Raw genomic sequence first — 19662 nt, 5'->3', positions numbered from 1 at the left:
TCCTGCGGCTGGTGCTTCGCAGGGATCGGGGATTGGGTGAGCCGGAAGAACTGGCCCGCACAATCTTCACGAAGCCGGGCTACAGACCGGAGGCAGGATGGAGGGAAGGCGCGAGCCTTGTGGTGTCCAAACTGATCCCGGTAGCTGCCGGAAAGAGGCTGAGTTGAGCGGCAGGGGCGGAGCCTCAGACGGGGCGGGGCGGAGCCTCAGACGGGGCGGGGCGGGGCCTAGTTGCTGCGCTGCACCGAGCTGGTGTCCCGCAGGGCTGTGGCTGCTCCTCCACTCGTAGCCCCGCACCTGCTGCCCTCGTCCAGCCCGGAGCTCCGTGGCCATGCGGCTGGCGCTGCTCTGGGCTCTGGGACTCCTGGGCGCGGGCAGCCCTCGGCCCTCCCCGCCGTTGCCAAATATAGGTGAGTTCCCAGCGGACAGTGGGTCGAGGGGATGATTTGGAAAGAGGTACAAGGAAACCCGGAGGCAATGGGGTGCTGGGGTCTGCCGGAGCCTAACCAGAGGGCAGCCTGCGTGATCTGCTGACCAAAGCCTAGGGCCAGGTAATTTAGAGAAGGAAAGGAAGAGAAGGATGGGGAGGAGGAGGAGGAGGCGGGAGGATGGCGTCCTGAAGTCCGAGTTATCCCCGCAGACACTTTGAGTCTCCGGCACTGAAGAGCGTGCGCGGGGGGTGGGGGTGGGGGGCTCAGATCATGGAAAGAGTCACTCCTTAGGGCTGACGTCTTCGTCTCTCTAGGGCCTAGCTGACAGTTCTACTCTATGAAGTGCACGGACTAGGCACGGCTAGTGGGGTTTTAGTGAAAAGGATTATTTTCAGCCGTTCATTCCAGACCTGGGCGGCCAGCACCGCTCACTCGGGTGCGGTTGCCACCAGAAGCCTGGCGGAGCGGGAGGGGCCCGGAGGAGCCAGGGGAGGGAGCTTTCGCCAGGAAAGAGACTGGGACACCAACTCCTCCTTGGAACTTTCACTTCCCGCTGCTGTCTTGGGCTGGGGGCCGAGAGGGTAGGCGGGGGTGGAGTGTCCGGAGAGGAGAGGGCCATTGTTGGGGGGTGCTGGCGGAGGAAGCGGAGGCTGTTGGGAACGGGTGCGCCTGCCTGGGCATCAAGGCTGTTTAGGAGTGTTTGCACTGCTCACCCAAAGATGGGTGTTCCCGGCAGGCATCTCTACTGTGAGGGAAAAGGAAGGGCAAGTGGGCACCAGGCCACAGACTTCTCCTAGTCCTAAGAAAGGGCATTCCTGATTGGGTGGGGAGTGTGATTGGGAAGGGATGGGAACAAGGGAGGGCCCCCGAGAAAATCTTGGGATTGGCCAAAGGGAAGGCAAGGAGGAGCTGCAAGCTGGATACTCTGAACTTTGTTTGGGGACTTATGGGTGAAATCCGTAAGTTGGGGAAAAAAAAAAAACCCTCCTTCCCATATCCTCCTTTAAATCCTGGCACGCACTGCAGGACCGCTTAAGTCACTGATATAGCCTTCTGTGCTGAGGGTCGGTGGGTCTGAGGAGACTAGTGATTCCAGCCTTGCTAGGGATTTCCTCAGCAATCTCTTAGGATGTTCTGGGACCCTGCAGGAGGCACTGAGGAAGAGCAGCAAGCCAGCCCAGAGAGGACACTGAGTGGATCCATGGAGAGCCGGGTTGTTCAGGACAGCCCCTCGATGAGCCTAGCAGACGTGCTTCAGGTGAGGGACAGCCTGCTAATAAGATTTTCTCTTTTCTCGCACTCCACAGTATTAATCATCTTGAGGGTAACAGGTCCACCCTGGTCCCGCTCCTTTCCTTCAACCCCCCCCTCTCCCTGGCTACACTCAGCTCCATCCCCTCTGCACATACGTGTCTGCCTTGGCCCCAGCCTGTCCCTCCATCTCCATCCCCTCTGCACATACTTGTCTGCCTCATCCCCAGCCTGTCCTTCCATCACGTACACTGGGAGAGTTCTGACACTAAGCCTCCTCCTTTCCATTCACATTGTTCTCTTTTTCAGTAGGGGAGAGATTTGGAAGGGGACAGGGACAGACAGACAGATACACACTTTCTGAAGCTGAGTCAGAGGAAGGGCTGGGGCCTGTGCTGGGTCCTTCATGATGCTTCCTCTCTGGGCAGGAAGCCGAGAAGGGGTGGCTCAGATACCTTCCTTGACCTCCCCACATAAGCCCCTAGAACAATGCCCAGGCCAGGCAGGGTTTCCTGGACCCTCCCATGGGATCCCCCAACAAGTGACCTAATCACTGGTACTCTCCCGAGAGCCTGAGGTTTTCTGGTTTTATAGGATAGAAGTTGTGGGCAGGGCTAGGGGAGGTGACATGCCTCTGGTGTCCACAGACTGGTTTACCTGAGGCCCTGAGGATTTCCTTGGAGCTCGACAGTGAGAGTCATGTCCTGGAGCTTCTACAGAATAGGTAAGGTGGCAGGCGGGAATAATTACTGGGAGGTGATTTACATAACCTTTATTATGCAGTGAGGACTACACTCAAGGACTCATTAACAACAATCCTGTAAGGTAGATGCTATTACTTATTATCTTTGTTTAACATTTGAAGAAGTTAAAGCCCAGAGAAATTAAATAACTTGCCTGAGTTCGTACAGTTATAGATGTCAAAAATCATACTGGGACTCAGACAGGCAGGAGGAGGTGACAGCGCATCCTCAGACTCTGTGGCCTAGGAGGGACTGAGTAGTTAGTTTGGTGGCATTGCCTGGTTCCTAACATACCCTTGCCCACCTCAGGCCCTAGCTTGTCACCCCAATACCCTGTGAAGTGGCTCAAATCCTGCCCTCTTTTTCTCACAGAGATCTAATCCCTGGCCGCCCAACTCTGGTGTGGTACCAGCCTGATGGCACCCGAATGGTCAGCGAGGGCTACAGTCTAGTGAGTCAGGCCTTCTGGTGCTGTTTCAGGCCTGGGCAAAAGAGGGAAGGAAGAAGGGAGGATGGCAGCCCTGGAGGAAGTGGGAGGGTCCTGCCTGCCCTTGCTGGCAAGCTGTACTCTTGGGTTGTCTGGTCTCCCCTGTGGGCTGGTGCTAACTAATGTGGCTTCCCTGCTGTAGGAAAACTGCTGCTACCGAGGACAAGTGCAGGGCCACCCCAGCTCCTGGGTCTCCCTCTGTGCCTGCTCTGGAATCAGGTACTGTGGGTGGGTTAGCTACCAGGGGAGAGGATCCACACAGGCAGGGAGCTGAAATACTCTGACTCCCTGTCTTTTTCCTTAGGGGGCTGATCATCCTGTCCCCAGAGAGAGGCTATACACTGGAGCTGGGCCCTGGGGACCTTCAGCGTCCTGTCATTTCTCGGATCCAAGACCTCCTGTTGCCGGGGCACACTTGTGCCCCAAGCTGGCATGCCTCTGTGCCCACTCGGGCAGGACCAGACCTCCTTCTGGAACAGCATCACGCTCACAGGGTGAGGAGGCAGCCTGAGAGCCCAGACCCCAGGGATGGTTGCTGCTGCTGAGAGAGCCATCCCCATGTTTCAGACATGGTGTGAACACTTCCTCGCTTGCTCTTCCTAGCAACCCAAGAAGGCAGGTGCTGCCCAAAGCTCTATTTTCCAAGGAAGAAATCCTAATTTACAAAGATGGAGATTACACTACAGTGTGAAAATTAAAGTGAATTGATATGGCAAGTGCTTAGAACTGGTGCCTGGAACACTGTATGTGTCAGCTGTTATTTAATTGTTATTTAGTTGTTTTTGTTTTTCTGTTTGTCTGTTTGCCTCCTGAGTAACGGGATTAAAGGTCTGCTCTACCATACCTACCCATAATAGGTTTTGATTTGCTTTTGTTTGTTTGTGTTTAAGATAGGGTCTCTCTCTATATAGCCTTGGCTGTCCTGGAACTTAACCAGGCTGGCCTTGAACTCACAGAGATCCACCTGCCTCTGCCTGTGCTGGGATTAAAGGCATGCACCAACATGCCTGGCTTTAGTTAGTATTTCTTAAAATTGGGAAGCCAGGTTTGATGGTACACAACTGTGTCCTAGCAGCTGTTTGGGGATCAGAGGCAGGAGGATAGAGTTCAGTGCCAGCCGGAGCTGCACAGCAAGACACTGTCTCATAAAAAAACCAAAAGCTTGCTTTGGAGTGGGAAAATAGAGTCCCATTATGGGCTTCATAATCTGTCCTTGGCCCATTCTGGGCAGGTCTCTGAGCTCTCACACACCCCGTGAGGTCTTCATCATTTTAACTACTCAAAGTGGGTATGGACACAGCTTACCCAGCCCTGGCCCTGAGGAGACTCTGCCTGACACATCTCACTTCTTATCCACAGTTCAAGCGAGATGTAGTAACAGAGACGAAAATTGTGGAGCTGGTGATTGTGGCTGATCATTCAGAGGTGAGTGTGTTGACCCCATAGCCCTCTCCTGCTTCACTGCCCCACCCCCCACTTTCCCACATTTCAAGATAACCCCACTCTCCCCGCCCACCCCCCACCCCCAGGTCAGAAAGTACCCTGACTTCCAACAACTGCTGAACCGGACACTAGAAGCGGCTCTCTTGCTAGACACAGTGAGTCTGGAGCTGGGTAGGAGGCCCAGCCCTCCCTTACTGTGGCCCTAGCCCCATCACTATCTTACTGCAGCCCCGCCCCTTTTCTGAGCCTGGGCCCTTTCAGTTCTTCCAGCCCTTGAATGTCCGGGTAGCCCTTGTGGGCCTAGAGGCATGGACCCAGCACAACCTGATAGAAATGAGCTCCAACCCAGCTGTCCTGCTAGACAACTTCCTCCGCTGGCGCCGGACAGACTTGCTGCCTCGACTGCCCCATGACAGTGCCCAACTGGTGACGTAAGGATCCCAAACTCTGCTACCAGGGCCTGATGCTATCCTGTCACGGCTGAGTGTCCATCCATCCCTTCATCTCCCGTGAGGCTCTGACAATGATGGCTTTAGACTCTGATCTCTCACCTCTGTCCTGCAGTGTTACTTCCTTCTCTGGGCCCATGGTGGGCATGGCCATTCAGAATTCCATCTGTTCCCCTGACTTCTCCGGAGGTGTGAATATGGTAAGCTGTCTGCGGGTCTCCTCATTTCCCCATACACTTCTCCAGTGTTTGGGGCCTTTATTCATTGAACACTGTCTTCAAACTTGTCCATTCTCAGAGCTGTGGGGAAAGAAGGCAGAGGGCCACAAAGTGGCCTTTACTTATCATAGAAATTGTGTGTGGCCAGTTGATTGTAGAATACAGTTGTCACTTTATGACACCTTTGCATTTCTAGGGGGAAAGAGGCCCAAAGGCAGAGGTGATATTTGGGGGATATATATAGTGTGTGTGTGGGGGGGGGGCGGAGTTTAGCTAGAACTTAGGTCTCTGGCACCCAGGCCTGGACTCTCCTACTTTAGTCAATTAAGGAGGGAGGAATCAGTATCCAAGGCAGTGGATGAGGAGGGGATGGGAATAGTCGGGGTAGGCTGACCATTGTGTTGAATCCAGGCTGGGGTTGGACCTCGAGTATCTCTCCCCCCCCCCCAATGATAGGACCACTCCACAAGCATCTTAGGCGTTGCCTCCTCGATTGCCCATGAATTGGGCCACAGCCTGGGTCTGGACCATGATTCGCCCGGGCACAGATGTCCCTGTCCAGGTCCAGCTCCAGCTAAGAGCTGCATCATGGAGGCCTCCACAGAGTGAGTAACTAGGGATGGGGTGAGGTGGGGGGATGGGATGTTAGGGTGCATGAGGGTAAGGCAAGGTGTGAGAGCCTCTGCCTAGCTCCCCTGGTTGCTCTCCTCAGCTTCCTACCAGGTTTGAACTTCAGCAACTGCAGCCGACAGGCCCTGGAAAAGGCCCTCCTGGATGGAATGGGCAGCTGCCTCTTTGAACGGCAACCCAGCCTGGCCCCTATGTCCTCTTTGTGTGGAAATATGTTTGTGGACCCCGGAGAGCAGTGTGACTGTGGCTTCCCAGATGTGAGCCCCTGACCCCAAAGCCTTGCCCACACCCATCTGTGTCCTCGCCCTCATTATTCAGCCCTGAGTTTCCTGTGTAGCCTCCTGGCTTTGAGGGGCCCGCTCTCGTTCACTCCGTGCCTTTGATACCTGGGTTTGCTCCCTGGGTGGACGGGAGGGCTTGTGCGCAGGCGCTGCTGTGAGACTCGGGCCCCCTCTGAACCCTTGCCTACAGGAATGCACTGATCCCTGCTGTGACTATTTCACCTGCCAGCTGAGGCCAGGAGCCCAGTGTGCGTCTGATGGACCCTGTTGTCAAAACTGCAAGGTGGGCATGGACCTGGGACTAGCCCCCGCCACCGAGCTAACCTGCCAGGTGCCAGGCTCAAAGACTCATCCTGAGCTCTGACCCTGAGCTCCTGGCTGACCCTGCCCAGTACCTACTTTGATGCTCACTACCCTCCACAGTTGCACCCAGCTGGTTGGCTGTGCCGCCCTCCCACAGACGATTGTGATCTGCCTGAGTTCTGCCTAGGAGATAGCTCTCAGTGCCCGTCTGACATCAGACTTGGGGACGGTGAGCCTTGTGCTAGTGGAGAGGCTGTGTGTATGCACGGACGCTGTGCCTCCTATGCCCGGCAGTGCCAGTCACTTTGGGGACCTGGGGCCCAGCCTGCTGCGCCACTTTGCCTCCAAACAGCCAACACTCGGGGTAATGCCTTTGGGAGCTGTGGGCGCAGCCCTGGTGGTAGCTACATGCCTTGTGCCCCTAGGTAAGTGGGAAAAATGGGCTTTTCCTGAGTTTGTGGGCACCTTGGTGCTTCTTCTACCAACCCTTCTTGCCTTTCTCCCTACCCCCAGAGATGCCATGTGTGGGCAACTGCAGTGTCAGTGGGGTAGGAGCCAGCCTCTGTTGGGCTCAGTCCAAGATCGGCTCTCGGAGGTCCTGGAAGCCAACGGGACACAGTTAAACTGCAGCTGGGTGGACCTGGACCTGGGCAATGATGTGGCCCAACCTCTTCTGGCTCTGCCTGGCACTGCCTGTGGTCCTGGCCTGGTGAGTAGCCTGGGCGATTGAGACCGGGTGGGAAGCAGCCTCTGACCCATAACAAGCCAGATTCTTCAGGCCAAACAGTCTTGTTTCCCCACCCAGCTTCGGTTTCACGTCTGTAAAGGGGAGCCTCACAGCCCTGCAGGCCCCAGTCCCTCTAAGGCTTTGAGAATGTGATCTTTGCTCTTCTCTTTACGGAGCAGGTGTGCATCGGCCACCGATGCCAGCCCGTGGATCTCCTGGGAGCACAGGAATGTCGAAGCAAATGCCACGGCCATGGGGTGAGCTGGTGTGGAAGAGATGAAGGGGGAAAGGGAGCCCGCTGAAGGGAGAAGTCCGGACTTGGAAGCAGACATACCTTGGTTCCCATCTTTGCCACTTCCCGGGATATTTTATTAGCCTTCTTGGGCTGTTTCCTCTTCCAAGTGGACATAATAATGGTACCCATATCCTGGAGGGCCTGAAAGTGGCTAACTAGTGACCAGCATATTAAAAGTATTAACTTAGCCGGGCGGTGGTGGCGCAGGCCTTTAATCCCAGCACTTGGGAGGCAGAGGCAGGCAGATTTCTGAGTTTGAGGCCAGCCTGGTCTACAGAGTGAGTTCCAGGACAGCCAGGGCTACACAGAGAAACCCTGTCTTGAAAGACAAAAAACAAAAACAAAAACAACAACAACAGCAACAAAAGTATTAGCTTGCTGGCATTTCCCCTGGCATGGATAAAGACTCCCCCTCTCCAGGACTGCCTGTCTACCCATTCTCCGAAGCATTCCTGACAGTCTGAGAAGCTTTAGGGGATAAAAAAGAATTCTTGAAAAGCCAGCAGTGGTGGTACACGCCTTTAGTCCCAGCACTTGGGAGGTAGAGGCAGGTGGATTTCCAAATTTGAAGGCAGCCTGCTCTATAGAGTGAATTCTAGGAAAGTCAGGGATACACAGATAAATCATGTCTTGAAAAACCAAAGCAAAATAAAACAAAAAGGAAAGCCATACACAGGGAAGTGGTCCAATCTGACAGATGCCCTCATTGCTTGCCTTTTGTCCCTCTAGGTCTGTGACAGCAGCGGGCACTGCCGCTGTGAAGAGGGCTGGGCACCTCCTGACTGCATGACCCAGCTCAAAGGTAGCTAGAGGATGGGCCCGGGGTATTGGGAAGCTCTGACCGTCTCCTCTCTCCTTCGTCCCCTTCCTGACCCCTTTACTCTCTGTCCCTTGACTCTGTGACTCCTGAAGGTGTCTCTGGTTCCTCAGCTTCCTCCCTATCCCTGCTCCTCTCTCAGGAGAGAGTTCTTAGCCAGATCCACCCTCAGTTTGGACCTCTCTCCATAGCAACCAGCTCCCTGACCACAGGCCTGCTCCTCAGCCTCCTGTTGTTATTGGTCCTCGTACTACTTGGTGCCAGCTACTGGCACCGTGCCCGCCTGCATCAGCGGCTCTGCCAGCTTAAGGGATCCAGCTGCCAATATAGGTATGAACATCCTGTCCCTGCTGCTGTTTCCTTCAATCAGGGACAGTTCTGGAGCCCTGATTCTAAAATCCCCAAGCCATACAGTCCTTACCCCTTGCTTCTAAGTTCCAACTCTCAAATTCTGAGTTTTCTGACTACCACTCCTACACACCTACCTGTCATCTCTGTGTGTTTCCCTTAACTTCACCCCCAGATACAAGGGACACTTCTCTCAGGACCCCAAGGTAGGGGAAAGGTAGCCTTCTTCCAGGATGCTCAACCACACCCTTGAAGCACACACAACTACCCTCCAAGGGCCAAAGGGTTCATTTCTCCCAGATCAGCAGATAGGTGACTAGTCCCATTTTTTTCTTTGGCTTTCTTCATACTCAGGGCACCCCAATCCTGTCCTCCTGAACGACCAGGACCTCCACAGCGGGCACAGCAGATGACAGGCACTAAGGTAAGCCCTGGATGCCAGAGGAAAGAGGAGTCCACATTATTTGTAGAGGTAGCACTAAGGGTTCAAGACTCAGAAAGACTTGGAGTGCTCAGTCAATCCAAGGACTCAGGACCAGTAAGTAGCAGGCAGAGAAACAAGGACAGCCAGAGTGGGTGAGCCAGTCACCACCAGAAGGCTCTGCTGAGCTCTTTCAGCTGGCCCAATCAGTGGCTTTGAGAGATGGTTCTATCCATGCCCTTCACAGCGACCAGAGCCATGGGATAATGGGGCCTTGTGCAAAAGGACCTTCCGTGTGCTAAGATCTGATAAGGCCCAGGACATCATGTGTGAAAGGATGCCAAGTGCCCAGGGCCTAAGCCCTCTACCTTTAATGGCAAGAGGGTGTGTATGGAGTCAGCCTGCATGTCCCCTCCAGCACATGCCCCTCCCCGCATGCAGCTCAGTGACCTCACTGCCTCTGGGGCCCTGCTGCCCTGTCTGAGCACTAACCCCTTTCTGCCCACATCTGTCTGTTTCCTCTTGCCTACTCTGCCTGTCTGCTCCTCCTGCCTTCTCAGCAAGCTAGTGTGGTCAGCTTTCCAGTGCCCCCCTCCAGGCCGCTGCCACCTAACCCCGTGCCCAAGAAACTCCAGGTAAATCTGGGCTGGGCCTTGCCCTGGCTCAGGACAGGTGGGAGGTGTGGTGCCCAATCGCAGTTCTCATCCCTGCTTCCCCTCAGTGGTGTTCTTCATTAGGAGACCAGGGTGCCCCCCTCAGCCTTCAAAGTCCCAGATGCAGCAAAGGGTGAGCCTCCCGCCATGGTCTCTACTACCACCTGGTGGTTTATAGTAGGACTGCAGCCATCCAGGGACTCCGTGATCGATCTGCACCTTCCTTCCCCGGGGCTCTGCGCATGCTCCCATTTTCCTCTGGACACCCCCACCCCCACCCTCGGCTGAGTTTGCATGTCGACCCCTGGGTAGCGTCTGCATGCTCACTACCTTGGACCATGCTTTCCAAGCCACTGCTCCTCTCTTTGTTCAGGCTGCGCTGGCTGACCGATCCAATCCCCCCACTCGCCCTCTGCCCGCTGACCCTGTGGTGAGGCGCCCAAAGGTAACAGTGAGGGGGAACAGGACATTGCCTCTCCTACCTAAAGCAATGGTGACAATGGGCAATGGGAGACAGGTTGCCTCCCTCTGTGCCTGATGGCATGTATCCCAGTGGCACCTTTGGTAGTGACAGGTTTGTTTGGAGACAAAGGTGACCACTAGCACCGCTCTTAGAACCCCTACATTTGTGGGTGAGAAATATGACATCTTTCCAAACTGGCCTTCTTTCTCAGTCTCAGGGGCCTACCAAACCCCCACCCCCAAGAAAGCCACTGCCTGCCAACCCACAGGACCGGCACCCACCAGGTGACCTGCCTGGCCCAGGAGATGGAAGCTTGCCGCTGGTGGTGCCCTCCAGGTAGGTGAAGAGGGTGTTGCTGAGGTTAAGTGACTTGCTGCCAGCAAGGCATCTAGGCAGGAGTTCTGACCATTTTTCTTCTTGGCTTTTCTAAACTCCAGGCCAGCTCCACCACCCCCTGCAGCATCTTCGCTCTACCTCTGACCTCTGGAGATTTGGCTGCCTCCTGCTCAAGCTCTAAGACTCAAAGAAATGGAACCTCTGCCCCAAACACTAGAGAAGCAGGAGAACAGACAATTTGGTGTCCAGCCCTAAAGAACCACCAGGCACTGTTAAGCAATACCTGGGGATGCACTAAAATAACTGCAGCGGGATGCTGGGGAGGGGCTGAGGCCGGGGCTGGAGTAGGTGGCAGAAGAACATGGACACTGTCTATCTCTGCTCTGTTATAATAAATGTGAGATCTTGGAATGTGTCTGCTCCTGGAAGCTGGGTAGTTCCTGCTGTTTGCAGGTCTGGCCACTAGGAGACGCTGCAGGGTCAAACCAGGGCCTGTAGAAGAGGATCACTTCCCAGAAAGGGTCAACAAGAATGTGTCACTTAGGATGCCTCTGGCTTGCTTCTGCCCAGTCTGGGACCGATGGCCTCTGGACTCCAAGTTCTCCCCGGCAATGCTGCTCAGCCCCCACCACAGCTAGAGACAAATGACCTAAGTCGTCAGACCTGCATCCCCACCCTCTGACCAGTGGCTGGGAAAATGGATCTGACTGGCGTTCTCAGAGCCCTGAGCCTGGGTGGAGCAGGGCAGCGGCGGCTGCTTGGATTCCAAGGCTTCACACCTGCCTCCACCTCCCTGCCCCCACCTGAAGGTTCCAGAACAAAGGTGCTTTGTGCTTTGTACTGATTGCTACCACCTCATCATTTAGACCTCAGGACTGAGGCCTCCTGGGAGAGAGAAGGTGTGTGCGGATAAGGGGCAGGCTGTGTCCCACAATGGTCACCCAGCACGATGCTCTAGAGGAATGTCAGGGATGTCCCCAGAGCCACTTCAGTCCTTCCCCTTGTACCATCTGCGTGTACAAAGCAAAAGAACAATGCATGGAAGGTAATTCTGCCTCAGCCTCCAAAAGTATCTGGGGTTTCAGGTGCTGGCCATCGTGTGTGTGTGTGTGTGTGTGTGTGTGTGTGTGTGTGTGTGTGTGTGTACATGTCCTGCCCCCAAATAGGAACTTGCTGTGTGCTGACTAGAATGCTGGATTCTTCTATGGGTGTAATTCATGTGCCATCCAGCTCTGGCCTCCCAGACTTCAATGAGGCTTTCTACCTTGAACCAATGCAGACACAAAGGACAAGATCTAAACATAAACCGAACCGGCCCTCTTAGGTGGTGCTGCACGAACCGCGTGGCTGTAATCCCAGCACTGGAGAGGATAGGGCAGGAGGATCATTGCCAGTCTGAGGCCAGCCTGGCTTATAATAGAAGTTCCAGGCCAGCCAGACTTTAGTGTTAAGACCCTGTTTTAAACAAAATAAAGTACAAATAGGATTTGAAAGAAGACAGCCTTGGTAAAGTGCTTACCTGAGTTTGGATAACCAGCACCCGAGTAAAAAGCCCTAAGTTTAGTGGTTTATTTCTGTAACCCTTCCGTTGGTGGGAGGGGTGAGGTGGGGCTAGGAAACAGGAGTACCCCCCCCTCCTACCCCAACCCCAAGCTTACAGGACTGCAAGCCAAGCCAACCAGGGTTCAGTGAGAGACCCTGTCTCAAAAAATAAGGTGGAGAAGGAATAGAAGCGAGACCTCAACTCGCGCCGACACGTACACACACATAGAAAACCAAAACCCTCAAGCATTAATTCCTTAGTGTAATATCCACCATGCCACCCTCTTCCAGCAAAGTGAGATAACCAAGGGACGCTTTGGCTAACCTGGAGCGCTCGGGGCACAGGAAGCACAAAGGGTTAACAAGAGTTGGCGCTGGGTAGAGAGGCGGAGACGAGTTTTCATTGGTGGAAAGTTACCCAGGGGTGTGGTCTAGGAACCTCCACACCCCTCCTCCGTTCCGTACCCCCCACCCCCCTCCACTTTTGTACCTTTCTCGCCGGGACAGAGAAGTGGGCCGGGACCAGCCGGGCCAGACCAGACTGGACCCCAGGGGCGATGCGGCTGCTGCCCCTGCTGCGGACTGTGCTCTGGGCCGCGCTGCTCGGCTCGCGCCTGCCGGGGTGCTCCAGCCTCCGCCACCCAATCTACTGGAACTCCTCTAACCCCAGGTAGCACGGCCGAGCGAGGCCAGCGCCGAGCTGGGCCCGCGCGCTCCCAGGCTGTGCGCGCGCCCGCTGCTCGCCTTTTTGCAAGGCGCTGTCTGAGCCCTGCCCAGCCGCGCGATGGGGCTCCTTTGTTTGAGCCGGCGGGGGAGGGGCGAGGCGTGCCCGGGGTCCCCCCCCCCCGCCCGCACGTGTTGGGGGGGCGAGCGGAGGACCCTAATCTTGAGGGTGGTCGGTTGGAGTCTGAGAGCAGGGAGCTGAGGGGGTCTGGGCCGGTATTCCGGGTCCCGCCCCCCTTTTTTAGGGAGCCCAAACCTCCCGCGGGGCGGGAGCTGGGGTGGACCGCTGAGAACCAGGGAGGGATTTTTGCCCAAGAGAAAGAACGTGAGTTCCTCTCTGGTTCTGAGAGCCTCTCGGGCCCCTGATAATCTCTGCTTCCATCTTGATCTTATTTCTGTCCAATCCTGGCCCTGTTCTTCCATCTGATTCACCTGTGGGCCAGTCATTTGACCTTGCTCACCTCAGTTATGTCATCTACAAAATGGGCTAATAATCCCCAGTACCCTGGGAAGCAAGTGGACTGACTGAGGTCAGGCTTGTGGAAAGGAGTGCCGCTGTACAGATTTCAAAGCTTGTTTCTTCCCCTCTGCTGAGCTGGCTGCCTTTGAACCTCGGTATTTTTTGCTGTTTGCATCCTGCTTCCCATTCCTCCCTGCCTCTCTGCCTTCCCCATCTGTTTTCCTTTCTGATTTTCTACTTCAGACAATCTGTGGCTCTGTTCATTTATTCACTAACATTTGATAAGCACATACTCTGTGTGTGTGTCAAGACCAGTGCTGAGCTGCTGGGCTTTACCAATGAAACCCTGTCCCATGGGAGGCCGCAGCCTCCCGGGGAGGGCAGGCCTAAAGATAGTCGTTCCAATACCAATACCGGTTGATAAGCGCTATTGTCCTGGACTCTGACTTCTTCTATCTCAGTTCCAGACCAATCCCTCAGCCCCCCAGCTCTTGAGTTTCTAGTTCATTCACCAAATTCACAAGTATTTCCTGAGCTCTGGCTTGGCAGGGGGTGTTTCTCCACACCCAGTGTGATGAAGCATACAAAGATCCTATCTCCCCTCTGTTCCTGGTTCCTTCGCCTGCTAGTGGTCAGAGCCTAGCCCAGGAATCCTTCTAATCAAGAGTCGCCACAGCAGGTGGTTCTTGGCCACCCACTGAAGGATGTTTAGAGGCCTTTTCTAAATCATGCTTTGTTGTGTGTGTGCCTGTGTTGGACTCATTCGGTTGTGTGGTGCTGTGGGGGTGGCCTGTCTGTCCCGGCCCCCTCGGGCTGCTTCTGAGAGGAGAGGAAGAGAATCTTAATTGTGTGGAGGGGGCTGTCTTGATAATCAGCATCTACTTGTCTGCTTAAGAAAGGAAGCTGGACTGTGTGTGGTGGCCTGTAAATCCCAGTCTTTGGAAGGCTGAGGTCGCACATGGGGCTCACAGCCTCTGCGGACTCCACCGCCTCCAGAGGACCCTCCGTCAGCCCCTGCACTCACACATACCCACATACACATTCATGCATAGCTAAAAAAAAATGATAAAAGCCGGGCCTGGTGGCGCACGCCTTTAATCCCAGCACTCGGGAGGCAGAGGCAGGCGGATTTCTGAGTTCGAGGCCAGCCTGGTCTACAGAGAGACACCCTGAAAAAAAAAAAAAAAAAAAAAAGATAAAATGAATGAAGACTGAGGTAAAGCAGGAAGATCATGAGTTCAAGGCCAGCCTGGGCCATATAGTAAAATCTGTAAAAAGTGAAAAAGAGCCCACCTATTCATTTTCTTTTCACTGTGGGGGGCAAGAGTCTACCTCTCGCTGTGATGACACTGAAGACCCTCCCAGCTCCTGCTTCATGTCGGTAACTATTCTGTGGACATATATATCTGTTCCCTGCCTCGGTGTCCTGGCAACGTTCGTCCTCTTAGCAAGCACAGATGGTAGGCCAGGCCCCATGGGGGTGGGGGAGCAACAGGCTGCAGGGAAGGTGCCCCTATAGATAGGGTGTGGTGATGGTCTCCTCGACAGTAAGCAAGCCTTGTGGGCTGGGCACTGCAGCTTCTAGCCTCGCTAACACTGACACGATGGGCACACTTATTTATCAAGGAGAGGTTCAGTCTGGGAATTGGCGCAGGCGTGTAAGCTCAGCTACTTAAAAGGTTAGGACAGGAGGGTCGTAGATAGGTTCAAGGCCTGCCTAAACTATAGAACCTGGGCGATTTATCAATACCCTGTTCCAGGAAAAAAAAAAAAAAAGCTAGTTATAGCTCAATAATAGAACATTTGGTTCAATCCCAGCTACCAAAAAGAGGGGGGACATTTTTTGAAATGGGGTGGATCTCTCTTAGAAACTCATGCGTTCCTGAACTATCCCATCTCTAGTGGGTATGACAGAGGCAGGCTCAGACCCCACATGTGCCCCAGTGGTCCTAGGCTATGGCCCGTCAACCCACACTCCCTTGTGCCCACAGGTTGCTCCGAGGAGATGCCGTGGTGGAGCTGGGCCTCAATGATTACCTAGACATCTTCTGCCCACATTATGAAAGCCCAGGGCCCCCAGAGGGCCCGGAAACCTTTACGTTATACATGGTGGACCGGTCAGGCTACGAAGCCTGCATGGCAGAGGGGGCAAATGCCTTCCAGCGCTGGAAATGCTCGATGCCTTTTGTCCCTTTCGGCCCCGTTCGATTCTCAGAAAAGATTCAGCGCTACACACCCTTCTCGCTGGGCTTTGAGTTCTTGCCTGGAGAGACTTACTACTACATCTGTGAGTGCCTCTTGGGGAAGGTGGGGGAGAAGAGTGGGACTTTGCCTTGTGTCAGAGACCTCTAAAGTAAGGGGAAAGGAAAGGCTGTGGGGAAGGGGGCTGTGGCTCCTGATGCTTAGAGAGGTGGGTCGAGCCTGGGACGAGGTTAGGGAACAGCTCAACTGAGTCTGCAGGGAAGAGTGTGGAAGCCAGGAAGGACTAGGGAGATGCTGAGAGCTATGGTTGGGCAGGTACCTGATGTGCCTCCCAAAGGAAGAGGGCCTGCTACAGCCTATCACCAGGGGATGGTTTTCTTCTCTAACTTCTTCCTCCCAATTTCCTACAGCGGTGCCGACTCCAGAGAGTCCTGGCCGGTGCCTGAGACTGCAGGTGTCTGTCTGCTGCAAGGAGAGTGGTAAGTGAACCCAGGGCCTCCCAGGTAGTCCTTCCAGCCAGTCTGGGAAGGAGAAAAAGACTGGGGAGGAAACAGGAACATCAGACCTAAGGGGTCCAGACAGAGCGTCAGGCTTCAAACCCTTCTCAGCTAAGTCATTCCTATGGGAGCATCCACCACACCTTTTTAAAAGCTGAGCACAGAGAATGGGGTGTCCAAGGGGCAAAACCCTCCCTTTAAACTCTTAATTGGGCTTGAAGACTACTGGCTAGGAAGACTTGAAAGTTGGGGTTTGGGAAGGTAGTGGATGCTTTGGGGCCCCCTCTGGGAAAGGCCCAGAGCTGCAGAGGCAGCCCTCAGACCCAGCAGTTCTGTTCCTCTCCCTTCGGAGTCAGCTCATCCTTGGGAGTCCTGGAGAAAGCGGTACGATACGTCCGGGTGGCGGGGAGGACACGCGCCCAGCCCCCTGTCTCTCTTGCTGCTGCTGCTGCTGCTCCCCATTCTCCGTCTCCTGAGAGTTCTGTGAGCCAAGTACACCGTCGTCGTCGTCGTAGTCGTCACCTCAAGGAACCACAGCCCTTCCCAAGATCCTCTGTGGAAGGGGTTCCTGCCACCATACAGGCGATGCCAAACCAGGCAGACAGGATGAAGCTTTGATGTGCAAAGTCGGAGGATCTGAGGTGACCCTTGTAGGTGACTGCCCCCTCACCACAGGCTGAAGAGGGACCTGTAAGGCAGCTGCCGACAGTCCGGAGGTGCCCACGTGCTTTGATGGTCTTGTCTCCTCCCCTTGAAAGACTGGGATTTCAGGGGATCAAATCCTTGAGACACTGAGGGCCCAAGCCAAAGACCTGGGAACAGGTGGGCTCCTGGCCAAGAAGCAAAGGAGAAGCCATGGCATCTGTGCCCTCCAGGCCTCTTCCCAGGAGCAATTGTTGCCCCTTCCTGGGGGCCGCTCGCTTGTCTTCTGTGAAGACGGACTTGCCATGAGGTTGAATTTCATGCTGGTTTGTATTTTTTATAAAGTGTTTGGACCAAACCTTCAATATATCACCCGTTCTAGTGGGGCATGGTGGCTCACACCTGTAACCCCAGCACTGGGGGGATGGGGGTGGGGAGAGTGAGCAGGAGGCCAGATGGGTTTGGAGACCCTGTCTCAAAAAAAACAAACAAACAAAGCAGACCACCACCTTGGAGAGCAGTGAGCAGGCACAGCAGGTGAGAGTGCTCACCACAGAGCCTTGACCACCTGAGCCAGGTCAATCCCTGGAACCCACACGATGAAGAGAGAGAACACACCCCCCAAAGTTGTCCTTCGAACATGCTACACGGCGTGTCAATGGATATGCCGCACATGTGTACGCACGCGCGCGCGCGCACACACACACACAAATAATAAACTTAGGTTAAAAACCACCCTTCTTTGTGTGGCCTTCCCTTGTGGCTTCTTCCCTGACACCTGAGCTCCCTGGGGTCTCAGCTTGGCTTGGCCTGACCCCCATGCCAGCTGTGTCCAGGCCCTCCATGCCAGACATCAGTGGGCACCCTTCTGGGCAGTTTGGGATAGATGCCAGCAGCAGCTGTGGTGCTTGGCACCCTCTCCCACCTCTCCAGCCATCCTCCCGTGCTAGGTGGCAGATGATGTTGACAATCCACTCTGGCAGAGCCTACTCCGGGTACTGGGATAAAACGGGGGTGGGGGAGGGGGACAGAAAAGCACCTGGGTTTCAGAATGCGGGAGTCTTAGCGTCGTGCCCCCACCCCCTCCCCCCATCCACTAGGGCACTCTAGGCGGTGCCTGGCCTAGAACTGGGAAGGTGGGGTCAGATCAAAGCCTTCTTCCCCAGCGGCCTCTTTGTTCTGAGCTTTTATAAGGAGAAGGGGGTGGGGCTCAAGAGGGAGGGCTCCTTCACTCTTAGTCCGATACTGTTGCATCTTCTCTCAGATAAGACTGACATCCCCTAAGCCGACCCGGTCCATCTTTTTTAACCATAGCCTAGGTGAAAGCAGGGAGCGAGCACCCCTTCCCCTGTAACTGTGCTCTGCCCTTCCTGGTGCCCCGCAGGCTCCTCTGGCTAGGTGCCGGCCTGCCTGGCATGAAGCCAGCGATCGATAGGTGGATGTTGTGCTGATTAGTCCGACCCGGCTGCGGCAGCGAGAGGCGGTGTGTGAACATTATGGGGTGGGGGTTTGAGGGGCAGGCACCAAGATGCTGGGGATTGCGAAGCCTTCTCCCATCTTGCACACCCAGGTCAGACCGGTTCCTCTCTCTAAGGGAATGGAACCTGTCTATCACACGACACAGACTTTGGCTCTCACAGTTCGTTATAATTCTGTGGCTCTAGCCAAGGCCCAGGGTTAAGGACCGTGGCTGCAGGCAGAGTAGATTTTGAGTTAATAATCCCTTTATTCGAGGCCACTTTCAGAAAATGCCCTGTTATCAAGTGCATGTGTTAGGGTCCTGACCCTAAACTTTGATCTTTAGCAATTAAAAGATGTTTGTGTGAAGAAGAGAAGGCAGACTAAGAACTGTGGGAGGAGCTGTGGGCTGGGTCTTTTGGTCTGGCGTTGGAGTTCCGTCGCTGCCATCTTCCTGGAGGGCGTCTCTGTTGCCATGGAAACCAAAGATACAATTTCCTGGGTCCCTCAAAAGAGAAATCACAAGCAGGGCAAGTCCAGGGCAACCGTTTAGTGGCCCCTGCTCTGGATTCAGAAATACGGTGTCTCACCCACGTCCCCGTGGGTCTACCTCTTCATGGACCCAGAAGGAGTACTGGCAAGCAGCATCAATTCCATGAGCAATAGGGACTGGGAACCTAGTTGGCTTTTCTTGAGTTCAGACACATGGCCTCAGTTTCAGACTGCTTTTGACACAGACTCGCGGGTTTGCAGACAGCCCAGGCCTTTGCAGGTGCAAGGGCGGATACTGGGGTGGGCCCAAGAACCAGACTTAGGTAGTTGCAAACTAGCGCCCTCAGACTGTAGGCCTTCAGGCCAAGCCATCCCCCTCTTTTTCTGTTCCCTTCTTCACAGTGTGGACCCTGTACCTATGGCAGTTGCCCAGATACTTCCTGGTAGAAAGGTCTGATGGAATCCGCTTTTAGGACCAATCCAGGCTCTGGGCGGCCCTCCCACACCTGGCCCTACTCATGAGAAGTGTTCAGAGGCACAGTTCCAAGAGGTTAGGCAGGCCTGCAAGTTTTGGGGCGTCGCCAGTCTCCCCTAAATTCAGCGGCGCTAGACGGCTGAGGGTGGGGCCCTCAATTTACTAAGCCAACCCTAGTCTCAGCGGTACAGATGCAAAACCTTAACCTCTCCCTGCCTCCCTGGTTTGAGAGTCTCTTGCCTAGATTCTGCTCCACACTTACCAGGTTGCAAATTGCCATTCACATTCCGAATTGGTTTTTCTCTGTGGCACCCCCTTTTCTTCTTGCTTCTTTCATATTCTCTTCATCCATTCATTTATTGAGTGCTCTGTGAGCTCGATTGCCATTCTTTTAGCCACACTAGCTGGGGTCGTCGGGGGATCCCCAGCGGTGATGCAGTTGAAAACTGTGGACTCTGGCTTCAGAACAGCCAATAGAATCCCGGAACCTGGGGCATGAGGTCATCAGTGGCAATCTGCATTGGTTTAGGCCTGGGAAAGAAGGTCCCCATAGCAACCGACGGTGCGTCCAAGCATAACCTTGAGAGTGGTCATTGCTCCAGCTGCTGAGCTCTGTCTACTGTAGCTGCTTTAAGAAAGTAATGGGATGAAGAAGTTGGAGTGGTGTTCAACGTCCTAGGTTCTGTAGCCTTCGCCCAACCAAGCTCTTGTCTTACTTAAGATTCCTTTTCTCACGCAGAGCAAAGGTCAGAGCCACTTACCTTAAAAAGTCGAGGTTGGGGTTATTTGCAACAGCCCTGGTGCCTTGGGTGCAGAGTTACTGCCATGGGGAATGTCAATTCTGAGATCTGTGTGTTCATCTGCATATCGTCTGC

At 54.6% G+C, this 19662-nt stretch overlaps 2 protein-coding genes across 5 annotated transcripts; both read left to right on the top strand.

Annotated features, from left to right (window-relative positions):
• Window positions 1–190: 190 nt before the first annotated feature.
• Window positions 191–11218, top strand: Adam15 (ADAM metallopeptidase domain 15). Of its 3 annotated transcripts, XM_021157577.1 has the most exons (23): window positions 191–410; window positions 1580–1689; window positions 2330–2406; window positions 2798–2876; window positions 3055–3131; window positions 3217–3406; window positions 4272–4337; window positions 4442–4510; window positions 4617–4786; window positions 4920–5004; window positions 5479–5627; window positions 5735–5909; window positions 6124–6216; window positions 6357–6661; window positions 6750–6945; window positions 7143–7220; window positions 7988–8060; window positions 8267–8405; window positions 8778–8847; window positions 9405–9479; window positions 9871–9942; window positions 10172–10296; window positions 10398–10711. In XM_021157577.1, exons 1-23 carry the CDS (start codon window positions 332–334, stop codon window positions 10438–10440), a joined length of 2595 nt encoding a protein of 864 aa, XP_021013236.1. In that variant the 5' UTR covers window positions 191–331; the 3' UTR covers window positions 10441–10711. The 3 variants fall into 3 exon arrangements, with proteins under 3 accessions (XP_021013236.1, XP_021013238.1, XP_021013237.1); XM_021157578.2 differs by lacking the exon at window positions 9405–9479 and having other exon boundaries at window positions 228–410; window positions 10398–11218; XM_021157579.1 differs by lacking the exons at window positions 9405–9479; window positions 9871–9942.
• Window positions 11219–12334: 1116 nt separating this feature from the next.
• Window positions 12335–17088, top strand: Efna4 (ephrin A4). Of its 2 annotated transcripts, none has more exons than XM_029474918.1 (4): window positions 12335–12508; window positions 15013–15308; window positions 15634–15702; window positions 16073–17088. In XM_029474918.1, exons 1-4 carry the CDS (start codon window positions 12396–12398, stop codon window positions 16336–16338), a joined length of 744 nt encoding a protein of 247 aa, XP_029330778.1. In that variant the 5' UTR covers window positions 12335–12395; the 3' UTR covers window positions 16339–17088. The 2 variants fall into 2 exon arrangements, with proteins under 2 accessions (XP_029330778.1, XP_021014409.1); XM_021158750.2 differs by having other exon boundaries at window positions 16077–16304.
• Window positions 17089–19662: the final 2574 nt, after the last annotated feature.

Source organism: Mus caroli, chromosome 3 (assembly GCF_900094665.2).
Source record: "Mus caroli chromosome 3, CAROLI_EIJ_v1.1, whole genome shotgun sequence".
NCBI classification, from domain to species: domain Eukaryota; kingdom Metazoa; phylum Chordata; class Mammalia; order Rodentia; family Muridae; genus Mus; species Mus caroli.
The sequence above is the reverse complement of the archived record's forward strand: the minus strand, read 5'-3'. Positions and strand labels throughout refer to the sequence as shown.